The sequence below is a fragment of the Spodoptera frugiperda genome, chromosome 1 (assembly GCF_023101765.2).
Source record: "Spodoptera frugiperda isolate SF20-4 chromosome 1, AGI-APGP_CSIRO_Sfru_2.0, whole genome shotgun sequence".
NCBI classification, from domain to species: Eukaryota; Metazoa; Arthropoda; class Insecta; order Lepidoptera; family Noctuidae; genus Spodoptera; species Spodoptera frugiperda.
This window is the reverse complement of record NC_064212.1, coordinates 1,407,299-1,424,285: the sequence shown is the minus strand read 5'-3', so window position 1 is coordinate 1,424,285 and position 16,987 is coordinate 1,407,299. Positions and strand designations below refer to the sequence as shown.

The 16,987-nt window shown below is 34.9% G+C and overlaps 1 protein-coding gene across 1 annotated transcript in view; it reads left to right on the top strand.

The window, feature by feature from the left end:
- LOC118273287 (adenylate kinase isoenzyme 5) overlaps nt 1-11,859 on the top strand; it is a 34,124-nt gene extending 22,265 nt beyond the window's left edge. The window contains exons 6-12 of the mRNA XM_050696269.1: nt 6,464-6,775; nt 8,150-8,280; nt 8,720-8,939; nt 9,410-9,574; nt 9,922-10,045; nt 11,006-11,151; nt 11,648-11,859. Of these exons, the coding sequence (XP_050552226.1) occupies nt 6,464-6,775; nt 8,150-8,280; nt 8,720-8,939; nt 9,410-9,574; nt 9,922-10,045; nt 11,006-11,151; nt 11,648-11,767 (1,218 nt within the window). The 3' untranslated portion in view covers nt 11,768-11,859. The remainder of the gene's footprint in view (nt 1-6,463; nt 6,776-8,149; nt 8,281-8,719; nt 8,940-9,409; nt 9,575-9,921; nt 10,046-11,005; nt 11,152-11,647) is intronic.
- The last annotated feature ends 5,128 nt before the right edge of the window (nt 11,860-16,987 follow it).

Here is a 16,987-nt window from a genome sequence, read left to right as displayed (position 1 = left end):
AGTTGTAACTAGTCGGTAATCCTCGAAAAGTTTCTATCACATGAGAAAGCCGGTACATATATTTTTTACCCGACTGCCAAGGAAGGGTTATGTTTTTCGCGCGTATCTTGTATGTATGAGCCTAATATTCTTTATTACCTCATTTCTTCGAAACGGCTTGATGGATTTCGACAATCAGGGCATCGTTGGATTCGTCTCAATTACCCAAGTGTTCTTAGATATGTGACGTAAAACAAAAACCAACATGGCGGCCGTGAGGCGCCCTAGATAGAAGTAAAAAAAAAAAAAATTTTTTATTTTCTACAATATGGGTATCAAATTAAAGAGCTCATCATGAGGATTCCAAAATGGTATATCACTGACATATAGAAAAAAAATACTATGTGCAATTAGGTTCTTTATTATCCAAACTAAATACTCGTATACCTAGGTACTACGCGACGCGATTGACTAGCGGTTTCTGAACTGTCGTTTCGGGTGAAATCTTGAGAAACACATAGCCGTATTATAACTAACTAAAAAGTGTTAAATAAAAACAAATAAATTAAAAAAATTAAAATACCCGACTGCATAAAAAACACTTCAAATAAAAACTGAAAAGTAAAAAACAAGCTTAGTCTAAAAGTGTAGATAGCAATGCTATTACCACAAAATTAAATAATTTCATAATCAATACACAAGTCTAAAAATAATAATCTTATGCGAAACATAATTGAGTGTAACAGTCGGGACCCATTAAATAAACTAGACTAAAATCATTCAATATGGGTCCCGACAGTTGCACTCTATTATGTTTCGCATAAGATTATTATTTTTTGTGTATTGATTACGAAATTATTTAATTTTGTGGTAATAGCATTGCTATCTACACTTTTAGACTAAGCTTGTTTTTTACTTTTCAGTTTTTATTTGAAGTGTTTTTTATGCAGTCGGGTATTTTAATTTTTTTAATTTATTTGTTTTTATTTATTCTGATGGGTGTTTGGCTACAAAATAATCCAAACTAACAATTCTTTTACTATTTGAAATTCTATCTATATTCCTTGAAAATAATGAAACTTCAATAGGTATCGACAATCGTGAGTGCAATTCGCCGGAGTGCAGGTGTACTGTTTTAATTACTTTCCGTATTGTATTGACTTTCTATCAACAATTATATTGTTTTTCCTTCAAATGAAATGTTTTTCCTACCGTTTACACGTGCAACGTTGTTGTTTTCGAGGTAAAACTTTTTAACCGACAGTTTTAGGGATATTAACTACCTGACTTAAAAAAATAGAGGCCATTTTTTCCGCATTTTAAAGAAATATTATTTTTTTGTTGATTAGTAAATAATAAAAACACCATACTGATTAGTGTAAAGAATTGCAAATACCGATAAGCATGATATTCTATGCATGATATCTCTGTATTGTAATCCTCGAGACGTATTTATTTTAAATTAATGTAAAATCATAACACATTTATGTATTGTCTCCGACTGACTTTACTGATGTATGGTCCTTCTTTTGGAATTACGAAGTCAGAATCTCAATAGTAGGTAATGTTCTCGAGACGAACAATTGAATCTTTTACTCAGATTCCAAATTAGTACGAGTTTGCTTTACGTTTACGCGCGTTCGTCGCTCTGAATGGTTGGTTCATTCGCACCACAAATCAGAGCGCCGAACGCACTCTCGTTTCGATTACTTTAAAAACGTAAAGCAAACTCATACTAAGAGAATAGAAACATATTCATCAAGCATGTCTGAGACACGATCAATACCAGTCATAACAACTAAACAAAAAAAGAACTGTAATCGAAACTTATTCGAAACATTTTTGTTAAAGTAAGAACCACTTATTAATTTACTAGCACGTGCTATGAAATATTTATTTGTGGCGACACAGCCTGCTTAAATATAGATATATCAATACTTAAATCCTATACTATTATATAAAGCTGAAGAGTTTGTTTGAACGTACTAATCTCCGGGACTACTGGTCCGATTTCAAATATATTTTTTGTGTTCGATAGTCCATTTATCGAGGAAGCTTATAGATTATAAAATATCACGTTACTATCAAAAGGAGCAAATCAGAAGAGGTGAAATAGCGCGGAAGTCACATCAACAGCCTATTAGTGGCGATTATCGTCCAAAGCATCTTCTCACACAGATAAGATTTGAGTATTAATTAAAAGCACGTACTCAATGCGGGTTGGCGATTTCAAACTTGTAATCAGAAATTATAAGCCCAGATTTCCTTACGATGTTTTCCTTCACCGTTAGTAAGTGGTGTCTAAATAATCTTAAAAAGTACATATAACTCGGAAAAAGTCACATTGGTACTTGCAATTGGTAAGTTTAGAACCCGCATCCTTATGCATGAGAAGCGCTCAAGCTCCGCGCGCACCTCAAAGAGCCATCAGACCACCACAGATGGGCCCAGTAGGGCCGATGCCTAATCCGGAGCTGCGGACTACCTAGCGGGTTTACCGGGGCTCCGGCTCGACAGGCAGGAGTAGGAACGGGGTGGTTTTTAGTCAGTAAGAGTCTAACTGGCGAGATAAGCTATTAGATAGATGATTTTCCTCCCACAAAAAAATGCATGAGAAGCGGGCGTCTTAAACTCAGGGCCACCACGACTTATAATTTGTCTGATACCAACAAAGAAATAGATTTTAAAGACAAATATCTATAGGCTATTGATTGGTGACATTTCGTCTAGAAGTGATGATACTATCATGAGAACTAAACAGTTGTGTTTGTCACTCCGTCTTAAACAATTAAGTTCAAAATGAATCACCAAGTTTTAAGTATTTTCATTGATTTTGTTTAGAGGTCTTTTAGGTTGGCCGTTGGAATATTGACTTTAAATCCATTTGTGTGTGGGTGTCGTTTAATATTGTGTAAGTTTTTATGGTTCAACGACATTTTGTAGAAATGAGGAGTTTTTATACAAATGATCTGATAAATGTTTGTTTTTCATCTTAACTTGCTTATATTTCATCAACCATCTATAAGTGGCCATTGCTGACCAAAGGATTCTTCTCAAACTGAGAAGGTTTGACCATTAATCCCAAAGGTATCTTCTCACACGGAGAAGGTTGGATCATTACGCTTGCTCAAAGTGGGTTGGCGATTTCAAACTTATAATCAAACATTATAGGCCCAGATTTCCTCACGACGTTTTCCTTCACAGTTTTTCTGTGGTGTCTAAATAATCTTAGTACATATAATAAATAGGTAAAAGAAGTATTGGTACTTACTGTTAGTAGGTTTTGAACCCGCATTCTCATGCATAAGAAGCGGACGTAATAAGAGCGTCTTAATACGCCGAACCACGACATACTTATATTTAGATGGCGATATTTGATGAGAGTTTGTTGTATCCAGAGAGTTTATGTCCTCTATTTTGGTAAAGACATTTCTAAGAAACTTTTAATTATAACTGGCCCTAACTTTTTATGTCTTAATGACATACACGTGTAAACACAAATCTAAACCATTCTTTCACCTTCAGTAAAACATTGTAAATAAAAACAACTGCGCAGTTAAAAATATTCCTCTATCTATGTATGTAATGGGTGTATATAGTATAATACTTTGTGTTTTATCGTAATGCATAAATAATGCAATACTAGTGGGGACGTGTATTCCGTGGGAAACACCGGGTGTCTGTGACAATACAGGTCACAGCTTGGCCAGATACCCGAAATTATCAAAGTTCTTTTATACATTTTCGATTTTAAATCTGAATAATAAGACTGAAAATCCGTTACCTAAAGACACTTGATAGTTTTTCACTCCAATACATAGATTAGGACCAATTCGATAAAATCTATTTCCACGCGGGTATCTAGAATCACTGGCAAATATTTTGCTTGTTTTCTATACAGATAATATGATATAGTGATTTTTTTATCACTTTCCAAATTTTTTTGAGAGTTAGGTATCATACACACTTTCCATTTTTAAAGAAAAAGAAGAACCGACTTCACAGAAGAAAATCGGTTAAAAAGAATACTAAAATGATAAAATTACTTTTATTTCAGATATTGGTGTTAAATACGATATAAACTATAATGAGAAACACCGACTTTCGAAATTAAAGTCATTCTGATGATCCTATTAATGTTTTTTAACCGTCTTTCTTCAATAATTTTCGGCATTTTTTTTTTTTGTAGAGTTTTCCATAGTTCAAAAATGATTAGGAAAGTGTTAAAAAATCAGGCTGTATGTGGCTCAGTATAAACTAACCAACAAAAGGAACAATTGTATAAAGAGAGACCGTGATTGACCTCTTTTATAGCTCGATACGTAGTCTAGTATACTACAATATGATGCCTGTCTCCCACAATATAGGGCGTGCATGTTCCAATGTTTGAAAAGTCAGTTTTATTTGCAAAGCATTAAGAATGCGGTTTGCAATTGATTTCCTAGGAAATTGGACGTAGATAGAACATTTTTTGTGGCAAACCTATTTGATTGGTCATTTATTTGGTTTTCATTCGAAGAATAGGGGTCGATATTTTTTGAATGCTGTTTCTACTGTATTAAACTCTGTTTTGAATGAATCTGTATTAATTGACAGATTCTTAAAACGTCTATTAGGTTATTTAAACTTGTAAGACCTACCTACTCTAGTATCATTACTAGAATGCAAGAGGTAGTAAATTACCCAATAAGCGTTCATATTCTTTCGTTTTTACTCTACATTTTGCCATACTCAGAGACATTTAATGATTACTTTAAACTATTCCTAAGTAACGATTTTGTATCGAAAAAAATGCTAAGGACTGGGTTAAGTAACCATTAAATGACATTTCTAAATGCTAAATTAATGAATCAGGATGATACTTCTGTACAACACCCAAAAACAAGGACTCCGTAATATTTTACTCGCAGATACCTACTACCTATGTGCCTCTTAATATCGTCTCTTCAACCTAAACTTAAAGCTAGTCTTCAAACATACAACAAACTAACAACATCATAAAGAAATAATCCATTTCACAGCTAAAGTAGAGAATAATTTATCGCTTCAGCTCGAAACAGCCGTCATTTTTCCAATATTTCCAATAAAATAAAAGAAACGAATAAAAAGTGGGCTGTGCTGCATTTGACAGCAGCCTTGTAAAGTGTAAAATGTAGCTTCATAACTAGCTGAAGGTAATAATCAAGTATTTAATAAATAAAAAGGCTGGACACACCTCGTTTCCTTGAACCGTTTATGAATTTTTTGTAACATAACTGAACGGTAAGCTATGGCGTGCTCGTGTTCTAGTATATGAGTGTGTATTTTGTGGAAAACTGCCAATATGTCGTTTTGATCATGCTTTGTATTTGTTGAACGTCGTAGTGGTAGGTTTAAGAGGCTTCTCGTTCATAACAGAGGGTTCCAAACTTAGCAACGGCAAAGTACCAATGTGACTTTTTCCGAGTTATACTTACTTTAGCAACGGCTAAGTACCAATGTGAGTTTTTACGAGTTATATGTACTGTCTAAGATTACACCATTTACAAATCGAATCTGTTTGATGAATTTTGGTACTTATTTAAAAAGTTAATAGAGCTGGTAATTCGTCTAAAAATTACTAACGTTTTAGGAAGGGCTTTAGAAATTTATCGAAAATATGGCCATAATTACGACCTTCACGTAACAACACAACTTGATTGGAGTTCGTAGTTTAGAAGTTTCAGATTTATTTGAGAGCGCTACGGCCCAGTCTGTTAACCTTCTTATTAAAATCTTATTTTTTCTTTATACAACTATCCACAAATAGCTCACTCTACTTGCCTTACCACAATATAGCTCTCTATACATATTTCCAAATATGGCAGTAATATCGACGTCTTATGGGTCACATTTATATTGCATGGCTTGGAACCAATATCTGTGTCAATGGGCGTGCAACACAAACGTGTATTTAATTACAGGTAACTAATTTAGGGCCGTTTGTGACTCATTAACTATTTACCTTATAATTTGAGTAGGAGTCTCTTGAAAATTATTTCAACCTAATATTCAATTGTGTCGTGTGATCGAAGGATGGTCTAGAATTCTAGATTTTAGATTGCTGGTAATAAGGATATTAAGGAAATGAGAGGTGGAAAATTGTTCTTTTGGCCATCACGATTCTAAGTTGACTGCCTCATAGATCGTGTGGTCGCAAGTGTGACTGCTGGATAAAGGGTCTCGAGTTCAATTCCCGGGTCGGGCAAATTACTACTTTTTTCGGTTTTCAAAAATTTCTCTGTTGTAGCAAAGAGTCTGGAATGGTGTCCAGTATATGGCAATAGGCTCACCCTCTATTACATGGGACTTGTTACACAAATTGTGCTAAGTGGGTGTACATTGTATAGCGGCATTACATGCCGCAATGTGCACCTCTGTAGATACGGCCCGTAGGTCGCCTGGAGATGATGAATGTCATCATATCATAAAAATAATCCATTTCAATTCCCTTTTCTTCCACCAGGTAAACGGCGAACGCAATCCAGATGAAGTCTACAAAGACTTCAGAGCTGCTGTACTCCAGATTTTGGGTGCTACGGAAGACCAGTCCACGATGAATGGAGTCAGTGGCGTCGGGGTCGGAGCTGGTGGCATACCAGGGGAGATTGTGGGAGTGGAACCAGCTCCAGCAGTAGATATAGAAAGAGAGAGAAGAGAAGAGAATGTGGCTCCTGTTGTGCCTTTACCTGTAGCCATGCCGTTGCCTGTGCCTAAGGCGTTGCCTGCTGCTGTGCCTATTAAACAAGTGGCCAATGATAGGGTTGTTACGCCAAAGGTAAGTGTCATTTTAGTATTTGCTCATACTGATTGCGTTAATTAACCTTAATAGATGACGGCACTGGGGTCTTTATTTTTATTATGGAAAGTTATGGATGGAGACCTTTGTAATATAGGGGCTCTTACCATTTAAGCAGAACATATTATTATAAAAGTTTCAATTAACATTGCTCAAACCGGCTTTTTCTTAGGATATTCTTAGATCGACCAAAACTTTTTCCTCAAACCGGCTTTTTCTTTAGACATTCTTAGATACTCTAAATCTAATACTTGAAAAATGTAGTAAGGTACATAATTAAATGATCAAGATCAATCACCATCAAAAGATCTCTTCATTACACTGGTTTATCAATCAAAGTTAAAGTAGAATCGCTAAATATACCCCCAGACATAATATTATAAGACGACCTTAAAATAAGTCTACAAATATTCCTCCAAGTAAATTCGCATACAGACACTTGCTTAAAGGGCGGTGACTAGACAAAAAATATTGTTTGCTGGTACATCCAGCCGTTCATTCAATAAAACAGGTCACCGCCTTGACCTAATGAGGAGTTTTGTAGATTTTTCTTCAAGTATACCTTAATACAGACGAACGCACATCAACCTATACTCCAGACAAATATCTTTAAGCCGAAATCAACTTTATCATTGAGATATAGAGTTGAAATTTCATTGTTGAAGGTTGTCCGTTTTGGGTAGGTTCATGTGCTGGGTCACAAAGAAAATTTCTTTTATGATACGTGGGTATGTATGTATGAGTGGGTTTTTAAAAACCATACACGTGTTTGTTCCCACGGTAAAATAATTTGTATTACAGGTTCTTTTCGTTGTAAGTGCTTCTAGTTAGTGATTAACTTATAAGACAGTAACTATAAGAATTTCGGTCGAATACTTCATTTTTATGTCGGGACATGTGATTGGATTCTATTACTTATGCATTACGACTAATGATACCTCTGTGCACTTAATTTTTTTGAGAATAACGTATCAAAAACAGGAATATAGGTAAAATTTTATGGTTGGTATGGTAATGTTATCTTCTCCTCTAATAATATCTTCTGATTTATTTCTTTGCGGGATCCAAGACAGTCATTCATGTCCCTGGGACGCGCTGGACTTCAGTGTTCCGGTGTTTTCATGTTTGTATCTACTGTAGATCCTGGCTTACAGGAGTTGCAGCGGTTTTGGGAGAATGTGGCGAGCTTGTCCCAATAAAAAATAATGTTATGGCTTGTCATATCATGAGGAACACACAATGACTAATAGGCACACTACCTATAAGCAATGCTTTGTACTCTGAAACTCCACTGGCGATCTTTGACGACTGCTTTCCAAAATAGATGCTATATAAAAATTATTTGCTTCTCAGCCCGAAGTGATTCGAGTTCGAGGAGAGACGACAACTCCTGCGCTGCTCTGGGTGGTGGGTGGCCCGGGCAGCAATAAGGCCACACTCTGCCAACGCGCGGTGACGCAGCGACAAGGCTGGACTCATTACAGGTAACTCTAGACTTAATTTCATCCTGACGATCTTTTTGGTGATGAGGTAAATTGTTGTCTTTGTCCTACGTCTATCTGTTTTGTGAGTGAATTTAGTTAATGCACAGGAAATGTGCCCGGTATAAGGCAACAGGCTCCCCATCTATTACTCGGTCTTACAACATAAATTGTAAAAAGTGAACTTTGTTCAATTGCATAATGTGCACCTCTACCTGCCCCTTCGGGGATAAAAGAGGTGACATCGCTTTACCTTATGGAATTAATTGAATAATTGGAACGGGTTGGTATCTTTTTTCTCAAGTCTTTAGTCACCCATTTTGGTGTTCTTAAGCCATCCCCTAAAAAGATTGAAATCTATAACCTGTTAAGTACATTAATCACAACGGACATTATTTATTTCCTAGTATATCACTCAAATCTCTTATCTTTCCATCTCCAGTCTAGGCCAGCGTCTCCGCAGCCTAGCAGACGCAGGAGGACGTCCAGCATCAGACGGTGCATTAGCTCGCTCAGCTATCAGTGGAGGGGAACTGGCTCCCAAGGAACTGGTCACCAAGCTGGTCAGGGCAGCCATGCAGGACGCTGGGAGAATGGGACATGGGCTGGTGCTGGACGGGTATCCTAGGGACTTGGATCAGATGGAGCAGTTCCAGACTGAGGTAAGCTGATGAGGAGAGTGAGAATTAGATTTTAAGGAAGGTGTGATATCGTAGGAAGCTGTGATGATTATCATAAATTAAATTAAAAGAGATATTTTAACGGTGACAGAACCAAAATTGGTTTAGATAAGTAAATGGATTTTTTCTATTGAAAGAAATACAAAACATAGAAGACAAGGAATGTTTTAATGTATCCTCAACCCAGGATTACACCGACATGGAACTATCTTCACATTTGATGTGAAGATGGTTCCCTACCCTATAAGTGGCCACTGCTGACCAAAGACCAACTTTCCTCATGATGTTTTCCTTCACCGTTTGTCAGTGGTGTCTAAATAATCTTAGAAAGTACTACAAGTATTTGGAAAAAGTCACACTGGTACTTGCCATTGGTAGGTTTCGAACCCGAACTATCCAAACATTAACTTGCAATCAATCAATTACTTCAATATGAACAACTCCTCTTCCAGTTCCGCATATCCCCTCGCATGGTGCTGCTGGACTGCTCCAAGCTGCAGCTGGGCCGAGGACGACGAGATGACTCCGTGGCCGCCTTCCGACGGAGACTCGAGGTCTTCCGCGAACTCAGCCTGCCCATGCTGAAGACGCTAGACCAGGACCATCGACTAGTCATTGTATGTTCAAAACCCTATAAATCTTACACTTATATTAAATTTTGGAACTTCCTCAGAAGACTACGCAAAATGTTAACCTAAAAATCGCGGTTTACTCACGTAAATAATTGGAGAAAAATCTGTACTAGTTTTGAGTCACAGAGCTTCATCATGAGCAGCGTGCCTACCCCTTTGGGGATAAAAGACGTGATGATACGAGAACAATAAAGTAAAATCTAATTTATGAGAATGTATGAGAATCTCCTTCTTGATGGGCAATTTCTAGTCACACAGTCTAGACCTGCTCAAAAAACAAAGATCAGCACCAGAAGCTAGTAAGACATCCTTCTCAACTCTGTTGTCTCCAGGTGGATGGAGACACGGACTCTTCAGACGTACAGACGGAGTTCACCCGCGTCCTGCTGGAGGAGATGGAGAAGGCTGAAGCCCTGGCTGCCATGCCACAGCCTCAGGAACAACCAAGTCGCAAAGGTAACTTAAGTCAGTACCCTTGAGCTGCGGACTACCTAGCGGGTTTACCGGGGCTCCGGCTCGAAAAGCAGGAGTAGGAACGAGGTGGTTCCCTCTCGCCTCGCCCAATGCGAGAGAAGTCATTGTTTGATTTTCCCCTTTTAAAAAAAAGTCAGTACTCTTAGTACGAGTTTGCTTTACGTTTAAAGTAATCGAAACGAGAGCGCGTTCAGCGCTCTGATTGGTTGGTTTATTCGATCCGGCCAATCAGAACTCCGAACGCGCTTTCGTTTCGATTTTTTAAAACGTAAAACAAACTCATACTAAGTAATAAATGTCTGTTTAAATAAAATGTAACACATTTAAATGCATGATTTAATAATGGTATTGTTCATTTCTCAACAGTAACACAAGCGTGATTTATTTTTAACCGTAATAGCAACAAGTTTAAATCGGTCTGGAATGTGCTTTACAGATTAGCCCGACTAAATAAACAATAGTGTTTTATGCGAATAGTTTCTCCGCAAGAGAAATTAAAAGAAATAACTACCGTAAAATCGGGTTTCATTGACCCCCGTAATTTTGACCCAAACTTTTAGACCAATGAAAAACTAATATGCGTTTTGTTCTGAGTTCCTGAATCGAATTTGGATCAAAGTTACCCAAGTGTCATTATAACCCGACCTGACCCGAATTATGTACTCAATATTAAAAAAAACTGCATCAAAAATTCGTTGCATAGTTTAAAATAATCTCAGCATACCTATGTATGCTACGACGTTGTTTTATACTATGCAGCGGCCGGCCTCATCTAGTTATTTATATATAATATAAGTACCTAAATAACTAGATGAGGCCTAAAAAATAAATATTTATAGATTGACGTGTAAAAGAGTTACATTGTAACCTGTTGGCAAAAAAATAAATATCATTTATCATTAGTGATTTAAAAAAATCGATTAATAAAATACTCCCTTCCAGACCCACCAAGCATGCAGCAGTTTGCGGCGGCCGTGTCTCGCATGGGCGGGGGCCTGGCCAACGGACACGCGAACGGCTCCGTGCCCAACGGGAACGTGCACAACGGGGGGGTCGGCAACGGGTTCATTGCCATGTCCGGGAATAAGGTAAGATATTTGGAATAAATAACTCCGATAGATTTCTTTGCTAGAAAGAAAATTTGGTATGGGACTCACAATGTCTGATACAATCAAATATCGCGGTATTAAACAAAATTGACTAGCTTCGTTGGTGGTCGAGTGGTTGCAAATGGATTCGACTTTCTGGGTCGGTCAAAATAGTTACTAGGTTTTTTTGAGCCTTTCCGAAAATTTCTCAGTTATAGCAAGGAGTCTGGAATTGTGCCCAGTACGTATATGGCAATAGGCTCACCCCCATGCGACTTTAAACACAAATGGTGAAGTGTACGTATATTATGATACAGTGACATGCCTACGTGCTTAGATTAGGGGATAAAACATCACAAAACTAATTTTTGTACAATATGTTCAGTACTTTCTTGATTAAAAGTATAATTCATTAACAATTTCAAGCACTAATCTTCATAAAATGTAATTTCTTAAGTTCACACTTAAGACTAAACCCCTATTTACCTATTTACAGGTAAAACCTCTCCTGAACAACGTGTCTAAGATCCCGACAGTCTCCCAGATGACACATGACGACGTGCGCGCCCTCTATGAACACGGGACCGGAGAGATCACCATGAATACCCACATGTAGAACCATGGTGGTTGGAAAGCCGTGCCTTATATCGGACAGAAGTATTTTTGCAGCCACTACAAAGCGTGTAGTGAGGTTTCAGGATTTCAGAATAAGACGTATTAGTGAAATATTAATCAGAAAAAATCTATTATATTTGAGTAACTTGATAAATGTCATTCTACAGTGAAAATTCTTATTAGTGAACTTTAAAGAATAATTTAATTTGAAGGATCTATTCAAGATTATAATTTTTAACCTACTGTCTAAATTATAATTTGTATGTATCAATTAACTTTTATTGAATTATAAAAAATACGTTAAAATTCGATGATGATTCGATAGTTGAACGATAACGCATAAAATACGGACAAAGAAATACAATTTTTTATACCTTAAGCTTAATTTAGTGCGAAAAATTAATATATAAGTAATTAAATAACATCATTAATATGTATAAGATTATACAGCCTGTGTTTTTAACACTTTCCAATTTTTTTTGAAAGTTAGTGTTCATTCTAGCATTCCATGTTTGAAGTAATAAAAAACTTTAAACAAAAATAAATAACCAACATTACTGAAGAAAGTCCGTTAAAAAAAAGACTATAAAAGGATCAAAATGACTTTAATTTTTCGAGAGTCGGTGTTTCAAAGTCAAAGTCAAAGCATTTATTTCAATTAATCCTAAATTAGGCACTTTTGAAACGTCAAATTGAATTGTCCGTCAGTCTGTCTGTCAGTGAAGCTAGGCGCTCGTTCCAAAGTGTTGCTTCGAATGGAGAAGAACGAGCAAGAAACTCCATCGTTACTCTTTTCAAAAAATGTTTTTTACAATATCTCTGATACATTATTTGATCATTTACCTATTGTCTATATATGTAGGAACAATGTAACGACAATACGACGTCAAAACTGTGGGACAATAAAACCAATTTGTAAAAAATATAAATTAAAAAAGCGGGTTGTTTCAAACATAGTGCCCACATATGTACACTTACAATTTTGAAATAATGCTTCTATACAAATAAAAAATAATCTTTAATTTAATTTTTCAAATAAAAAAATAATAAATAACTGCTTGATGCCAAGGATCCCTAGACTACATTGGAATAAATTACTACTTTAATTTAACGTGTAATATGATCGTCTTAGAGCATTGTCTAGTGTGAGCGAGTGTCCAGTGGAGCCGGAAACATGCTGCCACAATTTTTATCTTCAATATAATCTGACAGTTTATAATATGCCTGTTTACACAGTTCACGCTTTATACAAGATTTAAATTTTTTCTCGTTCAGATTCAGTATGGTGGTTGGTAGTTTATTGTAACACCTAACACAAAATCCCATGAAGGATTTCTGCACTTTGGACAATCGGAATTGCGGTATAGCTAACTTATTTTTACCTCTCGTATTAAAATTGTGTCTGTCGCTTCTTTTTTCAAACAATTGTTGATTTTTTCTCACGTACATAATATTTTCGTAAATGAATTGAGAAGGCACTGTAAGAATGTTTATAGTTTTAAATAGTTCTCTCAAAGATTCGCGACGGGGCAAGTTATATATTGCTCGAATAGCTCGCTTTTGCAAAATAAAAATTGATTCTACATCCGCAGCTCGCCCCCACAGCAAAATGCCGTAAGACATTATGCTGTGAAAATAACTAAAATAAAAATAACTAAATTTCTCATTATTGTTTATTTTTTATTTAACACACATTATATCTGCAGTAAAGTCGGTGATTTTTTATTTTATTTCAAAATGTAACAATTGAATGATACCTAAAACTCTAGAAAATTTGGCAGGTGATAAAAATACAGGCGGTTTAAATAAATAAATATGGGCAGTGATATCGATGATTAAAAAAAACTAACAAAAAATATAAGTGCAAAACTATTGGTATTAAAAATATCGATAGAACAGCGAAAGCCGTGAACGTGCCGAATAAGTTAGAATTTAGATTATAAAATTAAAATATCATACAAAAAAACTGGGATAAATTATATATAATTACGTAATAATAATAAACTTATAAATTAATAATTATAAGTTTAGATTACGATTAATTTGTAATCAAATTAATATAGGTATTTGACTTGACTATATTTGATTGTCGACTGATTTGATAGGGTTGAAATTATTTGCGAAAATGAGTCATAATACGTGTCAGCTAAATTATCAGCTTTTTAATAATATATTGTTAAACAAACCGTAAGTTTCATTTCAGATAATAGATTTTTTGTAATAAACTACCTTTCAATAATGGGTTCATGTATCACTTGACGAAACTTCATCACAATCTATCAATCCGTTTCGAAGTTAAAGTGTAACAGACGGAATTATTTTCGTATAATTACCGTATAAAAGTATAAAAATTTCAAGTAGTCGACCAGTCAAATATAGTTGTAGTCGGCACAATTACATATAATATAGACATTAGACATATTTATATAAGACAAAAACACATAATTATAGTATATTTTATATCAAATATTTTGTACGAACGACGCACACACAAATATTATAAGAAGTGCCTTAGTTTAAGACGTCTAGCTATTTTTAGAGCTATTTAAAATCATACTGTAGTTTTTAATTCTAACTAGGATAATTTTTAAATACATACATTATTTTTAAAATGGTGGTATCTTTAAGTATGTGGTCGTTTTGAGTAAGGTTGGACCTAAAATGTTACCCTGGGGTACACCATATACTTTTCACTATCTCTAATTAAACTTATTGATGTAAATGCATGTAGTTTCTGCCTACCCTTTTGAATAAAGGCGTAAATGTAACCTACCTACATTAATTATTATGTTATCGGCTTACTCACGTAATTGTTTGACGAGGAACTCGACTAGTTTCAAGCCATGCTAGAGGCTCATATTCATGAGCAGCATTCCGCGACCCACGACGCGGCGATTGTCGCGCTGTTACTCTATTGCGTGAGTAAGCCAATAACATAATTATTAAATTAGTATGTCTCACGAAAGTTATAATAAATTTAAATTTACCTATATGTTATGTCCCATTGTAACACCATTTTGGTCCAATGTTACCCAAAACGAATTGACTACTACTATACTTTAAATGTAACGAATAATTATGTCTAAGTTATCGACTAATTACAATGTCGCATTAAGTTTATTTTTATTGTTAGTTTTTATCTTCAAGGAGATTTTTAAAACATTTTTTCTTATTGTTAGCAGGCTTGCTTTGGACATAATGCTACGAGTACTCGTTAGCAAAAAATATGGCTCTAGCTCTTATACAACTTAGGGCTCAAACGCTACTAAATTTCTTTATTTCCTAAAATGCAGTCTCATTCTACAAAAACGTTGCCAATTCTCCACATATTAATTGTACTTGTACTTCATGATCTTACCTTATGTAATAACTGGGATCCTGGCTAGGTTACAGGAGTTACCACGTTAAAGGGGTTAGAAATAAGAAATAAATTCCCTCATATGTTTTAAAAATCCTTCTATAAAATTATAAATGTGAAAGTTTGTAGGTATGTTTATCACTCCGCCATGTCAAAATGGCTTAAAGAATCGGGATAAAATTGAAAACAGGGGTAAATTATGTCCTGGAATAACCTAATTTATCCTACGGGAATGCGGCCCAAGCCGTTAACTGAATGAATTATTTCATAATTCATAAACATAAAGTCTTTGTATACGTAAGTCAGAAGCAAGCCTGCTAACACCAACTAATATAGCGTGCAAACACACACATTCACGTACAAAGTTAGATTTAGTTAGACTTAATACTTAGGCAAGCTAAGTCACGTAGTAATATCACAAACGGGGCCAACTTAGTACTTAGTCGACTTGGGAAATTACTTAGAATATAACTTATATATATTGTAGATAGATAATAATATATTTTCACGAAATTATTTCAACGCACTTTTATATGAACCGATGTAATATAATTATATAGATTTTTGTTGAAAACATAATTTCGTAATCTCAGAAGTTTTAGTTCAGTTAATCTTTGTAAAGAAAGTACAATATTATGTGAGGTACACATCGCACCCTTAGAATAAAAGTGACTTACCTCAAAATTTTTATAACATTCAATTTTTGTCATAAACTGGCGTTACAAAATATACTCTACAACCAAAGAACTAATCCAAAGGAACTTGCAGTTTTTGGATTCGTTCACTTACATTCTAAGGGTGCGACAGTAAAAATTACCATCAAATGTATTATATTGTGAGCGCTACTGTAGAAAGAATCTTCTACTGTTCTATTACCACAAGCCTACTTATTTAAAGGCAACCAAATTATTTCTAAAAAGATTTTATTTTATGAATTTCTTTCTTAGCAAATATACATGATATATTGACTTGTCTTGGCAGATGTATATTGAAAATAGCAATGCGCCCTTTATACTCTTGGTATAGTGGTGCCTTCATTTTTCAAATTATGTTGTCTTAATTTTAGTTTATAAATATTATGACTTCTTAATCAATCTAAATAATGTTATTTCCGAAGATTTTTTGTATAGATACTCAAAACTGGTGATATGGTTACACAGTACCGTAGTATACAAAGGAAGCCTCCTACGTCCTTACGTCAAACAGAATACGCTAGATGGCGCTGTACGTATATTTATTCACTATCATGTTATCATAATTATCGTAAAATCTGATGATTTAAGTTTTTATTATCGCAATCAGCTTGGAAACACTCATTATCTTTTTTCATTGATCCTTTTAGGTACCTATATGTGCATACTCAAAGGTGCGTCAATGTAATCAAAATATTATCGCTGTTCACTTCAATTCCATTGATTGTAATAATATTCCGAATTGCAAAAAAATATGTATTTTATTAGCAAATATTGTTTTTCGGTATATTTTAAATTATGCTGCAATTTTCGGTTTTCAACCAAATGAAAAGTTATTTACTGATTGTAACGTACAAACAGCGCCACCTAGGTTACATTTGTGAATAATAAAAATTCCTGCATTTTTGTTTATGTAACAATTTAATACTAATCTAATTTAGTTTAGTTTAGCTTACTTTATTTAAACATATGTTATTTATTACTATCAACAAATAATAAAGAAGCACAACTTTTTTATTTTAGTCTTTTATTTCAATACAATGATATACAAGGTTCGTGGTTAAAATCTGTCAGAGCTTACTTCTATTATCTAATCCAAATTTGATTACATTCAAATAGACTTGTTTATTAAAAACCCGTAAAATTGAACAGTCCAATCCTTAGTTGAATG